Raw genomic sequence first — 8,701 nt, 5'->3', positions numbered from 1 at the left:
CTTTTATATTCTGGTGCAATATGCTGTCTGATCAATGGCTCACTGATCTGTGCATACTGCAGGGTGGGATGCCAGGTGTGTCCAGGCTTCAACTACAAGCCCAGCTTGCATCTCTAAATTCAGGGGTTCCCAGGATGTGAAGGATAAAAGGCACATTTGTCCTCCTTACTTTTTGCCAACAGAGTCAGAATATTAATAACAGGCAACTATACAGTGCCTTGCAAAAGTATTCACCACCCTTTGCTTTCTACCTAATTTGTTACATTACTGCCTTTAGTTCAATGTTTTTTTAATCTGAATTATATGTGATGGATCAGAACACAATAGTCTAAGTTGGTGAAGTAAAATTGGAAAAATATATACATAAAACTATTTTTCAGAAATAAAAAAATGATAATTGGCATGTGCGTATGTATTCACCCCCTTTGTTATAAAGTTAAAAAGCTTCGGTGCAACCAATTACCTTCAGAAGTCACATAATTAGTGAAATGATGTCCACCTGTGTGCAATCTAAGTGTCACATGATCCGTCATTACATATACACACCTGCAGCCCCAGAGGCTGCAACACCTAAGCAAGAGGCACCACTAACCAAACACTGCCATGAAGACCAAGCACCTCTCCAAACAAGTAATGGACAATGTTGTTGAGAAGTACAAGTCAGCAGGGGCGTTGCTAGGGGGTGGCTATTGGGGCTATAGCCCCGAATCTGGGGCCCATAGCGCCGAGTCTCTTGCCGCAGGGTCTCTGCCTAACCAGTGGGTTGCGGCTGCTGGGGCAGGCAGGCTGGCTGCATGAGAAAGGCGGAGGAGAGGAAAGAAGTGAGCTCTTCATAGCCGGGCCTCTTCAAATTGGGAGCGAGGTGCGGCGAGCAGCAGAGAGATGACATAATCTCTCACTGTCCGCCACAAATCGGCGCTCTTCTGCCCTCACAGCACGGTCATCATGGAGCTCCACTTTGCAGCCAGACCCCCTTGCTTCAATGTCGAAGGTGCGGCGGGAAGCAGCGAGGTGACATCATCTCTTACTGCCCGCCCCGCATCACCGCTCTCCTGCTCTCACTAAATGGACCAGTGCTGTCAGCCTGCCACCAATGCAGCATCAATGCACATTTGGTGGCACTGGCTGGCATGGCAAGTGACAATCCACATCAGTTGGCAAGTGACAACCCACATCTAGTGACCGGTGACGTGGCAAATGACAATCTGCAAATGGTGGTAGGAGATGTAGAAAGTGACAATCCACATCTGCTGCCAGGTGAAAGTGGCAAGTGACAATCCACCACTGGTGGCAGGCGACATGGCAAGTGACCATCCACATCTAGTGGCAGGTGACGGTGGCAAGTGACATGCTGCATCTGGTGGCAAGAGATGTGGCAAGTGACACGCCCAGGGCTCCCACTGATTCTGCAGTATGGTGAGTTGAACCACTTCATTATATATTAGAATGTAACAATAGAAATAATGCACTTCAATCACCCTGATACCATATCAACCATTATGCCATAATGATTGAAGCACCAACACCAGGCATCGCCTGTGAAAAATTGCTTACCACTGGTAACCCCCCCCATCACCATCCCCCCACGGGCATGCAAAAAGGAGCTGCTATGGGCTCTAACCCCAGATCTTTTGCAGACCTAGCAGGCTAGCAACTCCCCTGCAAGTCAGGGTTAGGTTATAAAAAAATATCCAAATCTTTGATGACTCCTAGGAGCACCATCAAATCATAACTAAATGGAAAGAACATGGCACAACAGCAAACCTGCCAAGAGACGGCCACACACCAAAACTTTCATATGAACGTGACATGTCCACTGACATCCGACCCGGTCCGATCCACTAAAATCAGACAGATGGCCCTACGTTCACATCCGTCCCTAGTGGATCGGATCAGGTGAGATCTGATGAAAACGGACATGCTGTCCATTTTTGTCCGATCTCTCCATAGCAACCAGCGGCACTCGACAAGCCCCTCCCCGCTCAGTAAGCAGAGAGGGACCTGTCATCCACCGGCTCAGCGGAGATCAACGGAGAGATCTCCCGCTGAGCTGGCGGACAGAGGCGGACTCCGTGCAGAGGATCCGCCTCATGTGAATGAGGCCTTATACTTTTGGAAATATAGTGTATTTTAAATATAAATAAGGTATATTTTTCTTAACAATACCAAGCAGGGACACCCCACTTTAACTGTAGTACTTTGGTAGTTCTTCACAGTAGCTGGACCTTCTGGAGAAGCTGTGTGCTATACGGCACTGGCTTACTCACTGGTTCTGACTTTGGAATTGCACATCTGGCTGCAGATCACTTGCCCAGGTACCTCTGTCTTTTCATCTGTGGCCTCTCTGCGTGGTAGAGGGATGGACGCAGTGGAACTTATATTCCAGGGCATTAGGGACAGAGGAACTTTATTCCAAATCAGGGAAAGTCCCTCGAAATCAGGGACAGTTTGGAGCTATGCAATTTGTCTGCTGTACCATATGTATGAAAAAGTATCCTTTTCTCTTTGTATTGCTTGCTTTGAGTGAAACCCCTGGTTTCAGTGATGTGATCACTTTTATAAAAAGGGAAAAAAAGGTATTTATAATTTTTTTGATATATCTATACACAAATGTATTTCCTTTCATATCTATTTTAAACTGAATGGGTTGTTTTACAAGGTGATCGTTTACAAATTGAATGTATGCTCATGCATCCCAAGGTGCACACTAGACAGGATCAGCTGCAGGTTACCTTTAAAAAAGTGAATGTAAACAGCTAAAACATGGAAGCTTTGGTTGTTTTGGACTTTTTTTGCCCTTGGATATATCACTGATCCTCAGAGGCGGCTCTATAATTAGGCAAAAAAGGCGGCGCCTAAGGCCTCGCTCTCCCAGGGGCCTCACAGCCACCTAATTTGCCTGATGTGTGTGGGAGAATGAGATAAAGGATCGCCATCTTTCGTATACTGCGCTGCCTGCTGCAGCGGAATTGTAGAGGAGGCGGAGCTGCCGGGCCGGCGGCTGCTGAACCCGCCAGGACAAAGAGGCGGACCGAGCCAGGGGGCAGGGAGGCCTCGTAAAAATGCCACTTGCTCCACAGTCCGCACCGCCGGTACACTGTCTGCAGCAGAGCAGTGCGAGTATGCTGTGTGTCCAACCGACCGACTCATTCACTTCCCTGTCAGGTGAAGTGATCTCCGCCCGGCAGGAGCTTCCTAGTCCTGCCCGGCGTGATGTCATTCACAGGCCGGGATGAAAGGGCAGAGGAGAGTGCTGCTGCAAAGACCTGCAAGGAGCCAGTGAAGCCCCGTGCAAAAGTGCAGAGGCTTAAAACCTTTCCTAAGGAACTGTTGTGAACTGCCTGAAGTGTTTAACACTCTGGGGGGGGGGGGGGGGGTAATTTACATTGGTATTTGTAATATGCAGCATGGAGGGTGTTATTGCATTACTATACATTAGTGACCAGTGGCAGTTAAAAACCCTTTGTGCTGCATTAGTGACACCAGTATCAGTGTTTATGAACCCTTTCATGCTGCACCAAATAGGGGTTAATTTAACACTGACACTGGTGCCACTAATGCAGCACAAAGGGGTTAATTAACGAATGCATCAGTGGCCAGTGGTGTATTTGATACTGCCCACCTCCATACAATCTGCACCCCTCTCATGTACATACTACCCACCTATATACACTCGCACCCCTCTCATGTACATACTACCCACCTCCATACACTCTGCACCCCTCTCATGTACATTCTACCCACCTATATACACTCGCACCCCTCTCATGTACATACTACCCACCTCCATACACTCCACACACCTCTCATGTACATACTACCCCCACCATACACTCCACACCCCTCTCATGTACATACTACCCACCGCCATACACTCCACAACCCTTTCGTACATACTACCCCCACCATACACTCCACACCCCTCTCATGTACATACTACCCACCGCCATACACTCCACAACCCTTTCGTACATACTACCCCCACCATACACTCCACACCCCTCTCATGTACATACTACCCACCGCCATACACTCCACAACCCTTTCGTACATACTACCCCCACCATACACTCCGCACCCCTCTCGTACATACTACCCCCACTATACACTCCGCACCCCTCTCATTTACATACTACCCCCACCATACACTCCACACCCCTCTCATGTACATACTACCCACCGCCATACACTCCACACCCCTCTCGTATATACCACCCACCGCCATACACTCTGCACTCCTCTCATGTACATACTACCCCCCCACTATACACTCCATACCCCTCTCATGTACATACTACCCCCCTATATACACTCTGCACTCCTCTCATGTACATACTACCCCCCACCATACACTCCACACCCCTCTCCTGTACATATTACCCACCACTCATCTCATGTATATACACTCTGCACCCCTCTCATGTACATACTCCCCACCTCCATACACTCCACACCCCTCTCCTGTACATACTACTCCCCACCCCTCTCATGTACATATTACCCACCGCCACACACTCCGCACCTCTCTCATGTACATACTACCCACCGCCATACACCCCGCACCCCTCTTATGTACATACTACCTCCCACCACACACTCCGCACCCCTCTCATGTACATACTACCTGCCCACATACCCTCCACTTTCCTCTCCTACTCAAGTTTACATTGGGAGAGGGTGACCCATGCCATACAGAAACATTTGTATGTGTGGCTAAATTATGCTACCTATTGGGCATGGGTTTTTAGTTTGATTAGAAATTTTAGTCTTTCTTTTTTTTACAGTGTTTTTATTTATTTTTTACAATCTTTTTATTTATTTTTTAAGTTTTTTTTGGTGAGAGTTTTTTGGATTCTTTGGTGAGATATCAGGGGTCTAATACCTCTGAAGTCTCACTTAAGACAGAAAAAGGAAATGAGGAAACACATTTCCCAGTTCCTTTCTCTGTAGCCTCAGCTTCACTGCAGATGAATGAACAGGAGACAGAGGCTCCTGTTAATTCATAAACTAAAGCATAGTAAACACAAATCACTTCCAATCACTCACTGTGTTCGTTTAGAAAAGGTAGGGGCCTTTTCCCGGCCTCCATCCTGAAGACCCCCCCACAGCAATCAGTGTGAGGGCAGAGGAGGGAAGTCGGCAGCGCTGTGGGGGGGGCACACCGTTATTTTTTATCACTTGAATTATTTTTCCCATTATGAGTTTGAGTGGGGCCTCATGTCTAAGTTTTGCCTAAGGCCTCACAAAGCCTAGAGCCGCCTCTGCTGATCCTGGTTCTAGATATTTGACCTGAGGCTGTTGTCTCCTCTGACAGGGGCTTTACCCCCTATACCCTTTCCCTCCCTCTCTTCCCCAATATTTTTTCTCTGTTCAAACATGTGTCCCCTTTTATTTCTTTTCATTTTCTGCTTCTTTTACAAAATCATCATTAAACATCAAGGGTGGACAACTGATTCAGCTTAAGAGCTCTTTATTGATTCAGATTTAATTTGTAATACATTATTATATTGACAGTTTGTCTATAATCAAAGTAAATTGTTGGAAAAATGTGATCTACAGATGGAACAATTGTTTACAGCAACGAATAAAGTAATAAATTCAAACCGATCTCCCTGTTCAAGTCATCTATGATTGTAGCATACAGTACGTATATAATTTACTTACATTCGTTTTCCACCTAAAATGCTGGGTTATTTCTTCCTCTGTTATATAACTACATATGCTGCCTGACCTGTAATAATAGGTTCTTCATACTATATGTATACTTCAGTAAAGAAAAAGTTAAATATATTCCTACAGTAGGGTAAAAAGGGAATTTTAAATGTTTTATATGTATATGCAAAAAGCATCTGGTTAATGTAATAAGTCAATCCATGTATAGAAAAGAAAAAAAAATGCAAGCAACACATTTAATCATTACATATAATAAGATTAATTTCATACAATAAATTTTTTACCGTCTCTAATAACTTGAAACACTAAGTGCTCTTTCACACGGGCGTCAGGAGGGTGGTAAAGACAGGCGGTTAAGCTGGTTACAGTCTGAGAGGGCTGCACAAATGCCGCGGCTGCACATTTTTAACTTCAAAATTTGGCAGTCGGCACTGCCTGTCAAAATCATTCATTAGGATCCATATGGCCAATCAGCAGCTGTCATACCACTCTCTGCAAAGCGATGCACTGTGGATCCCTTTTTAGGGGACAGTAGCAGGCAACCAGTGACCCTGTAAATTAGCATGTCATTAGATGTTAGTATGTTATTAGATTAAAACAGGCAGCGAATAAGCCATCATTGTTTTGAGAGTGAAAGAATTAAAAAAAAAAAAAAGAGAGAGTGAGAGACTATTGTTTGTATCCCTTACCCTTTTAAAATATGCACATTACATGAGAATTCTATTTAAACACGAGCCACATTTTATACACCTTTCCTGCTGCTATGTAATTAAACAGGTAGGGTATATTCACTCTGCTAATGTTGATCACAGAAAAAAAAATAGAGTACTTTTTTATATACTACAGGTATTTATAATACCTGACAGGTACTGACAATTTTACTCAGCATTTACATACTGTACATTCACATCAGTCCCTGCAGTCAAGGAGATGCAATCTAAGGTCTGTACCCCGTATGTATACATACACATACTAGAGACAATTTAGACAGGATCTATTAACCTACCAGCATGTCTTTGAAATGTGGGAGAAAACCAGGGAACACAGAGGAAACCCACACAAGTACAGGGAGAACATACAAACTCCATGTCGGCGGTGTCATGGTTGGGATTCGAACCAACCACCCTAGTGCTGGCAAGGCAGGAGCGTTAAAATCTCTAAGGCCCCTTTCACACTGGGGCGTGAGGTGCTATTTTTAGCGGCGCTTTACCGTTGTTTTAGTGGCAGTATTCGGCCGCTAGCGGGGGGTTTTACCCCCCCAGCGGCCGAGAAAGGGTTAAAAACCACCGCAAAGTGCCTCTGCAGAGGCGCTTTGCCGGCGCTATAGCCGTAGTGCCCCATTGATTTCAATGGGCAGGAGCAGTGAAGGAATGGTATACACAATGCTCCTTCACCGCTCCAAAGATGCTGCTAGCAGGACTTTTTTTCCCGTCCTGCTAGCGCACCGCTCCAGTGTGAAAGCCCTCGGGGCTATCACATTGGAGACAAAGCAGCGGCACTTTCAGGGCACTTTGCAGGCGCTATTTTTAGCTCTGTAGCGCCTGCAAAGCGCCCAGTGTGAAAGGGGTCTAACATCAGGTACTGAATATAGAGTATATGTATAGAGGGCTATGAACTTTAAACCTCCTTATTCATGTTGTCATTGGTGGAGAAAGGTAGAGGGTGTATGAGTTTTGTTTTTCAGGAACAACTCTGAACGAAGAATTATCATATTGAGGGCACATATTCTGCCTTGTTATCCACACCAGAGGTTATATTTCCTGAGGACTGTTTTTTGAGCAGGGACCTCCTCAGCTTCTTTTGGGCTGCCATAGAGAGTGTGTGGACTTACCACATTTCTCTGAGGCAAGGGTCATGCACAACCCGTTATATAAACACCTTACAGAGGGTGATAAAAACAGTGCAGAAAATCATAATTGGTGTACTGTAGACCTACCTAAAATTGAGGAACTGGGGAAAAGGGCATGCCTCTAGAGAGCTCTCTCCTGGGCAATGCTTTGTTTAAACTGTTACCCTCTAGTAGGCGTTTTAGGAGTATTGCCTCCCTTACTACCAGGCTTCAAAAGAGTTTCTTCCCCTAGGCCCAGGGGTAGTGAGATCATTTAGACTGAGTGTGTGTGTATTTTATTTATTGTGTATATGTTTGAATGAGGTTATATATGTTTTTGGATATATTGGATTCTTTTGTGTAATATGGGACAATATCTCTATTCCATTTCTGAAATATTCTGTATAAATCTCGAAAAGAAAAGGTTGTACAGCCAATATCTTAGCCATTGAATACTTCCAACAAGTAGAATAATATTTTGATGTGGTTTGTTTCATATTTGTTTCACTCATTACAATAGGAATGTACTAGGACAGGGTGGTTTCTGTAAATGCCCTTACTCAAAACCGGTACTTTTTCATAGGATCCTCCTCCCACATAGGTAATGTGGATAACTTCTGGCTGGTTTTCTCTTCAATGGGCCACCCCCAGGACTTGAAGAATGGAGCCAAGTTCTTATTGACAGCTTTAGAGAACTTCTCTGCCCAGAGATTCATCTTATCCGAATTGCTGCTACTGACATCTGACAGTTTCTGGTACTCTGCAAATAGCTGTTTGAAGGGATTCCATCCAAAGCATTCTTGTAACTAAATATTAAAAAGGTTGGTTAGATCACTAATAGATCATTACACACAGCTTATCATATATGCAATATTGTATTGTATTGTATGTTGCATGTTTATTAAAGGTAAACTCCAGTCAAACAAAAGTACTATAAATTCACATTGCTGAGTTGGTCTAATTTTCATTTTTGTACTGCAGTTGGAACGCAATATAAATCTAATCTCAGTTGTATATTGGCCTATCTCTTACCCTTGCCCATACACATTGCAGCATAAAAAGGAGGAAAAACACCACAGACATATATGACAAGAAGCTGACTGTATTGGACAGTTTACAAAAGTCAAATAAAAGGTGAACTTATGCGATTTTTGTAGCATTGGAACAATGTTTTAAGTGCACTCCAGAAATCATAAATTC

At 44.4% G+C, this 8,701-nt stretch overlaps 1 protein-coding gene across 1 annotated transcript in view; it reads right to left on the bottom strand.

The window, feature by feature from the left end:
- Nucleotides 1-4,336: 4,336 nt before the first annotated feature.
- LOC141131686 (TRPM8 channel-associated factor homolog) overlaps nt 4,337-8,701 on the bottom strand; it is a 42,712-nt gene continuing 38,347 nt past the window's right edge. The window contains exons 7-8 of the mRNA XM_073619240.1: nt 8,062-8,307; nt 4,337-6,224 (exon numbers count right to left, since the gene is read on the bottom strand). Coding sequence (XP_073475341.1) covers nt 8,062-8,307 — 246 coding nt within the window. The 3' untranslated portion in view covers nt 4,337-6,224. The remainder of the gene's footprint in view (nt 6,225-8,061; nt 8,308-8,701) is intronic.

This window comes from Aquarana catesbeiana, linkage group LG03 (assembly GCF_042186555.1).
Source record: "Aquarana catesbeiana isolate 2022-GZ linkage group LG03, ASM4218655v1, whole genome shotgun sequence".
Taxonomy (NCBI): Eukaryota; Metazoa; Chordata; class Amphibia; order Anura; family Ranidae; genus Aquarana; species Aquarana catesbeiana.
Note: the sequence above shows the minus strand (reverse complement) of the source record. Positions and strands in the feature narration are given on the sequence as shown.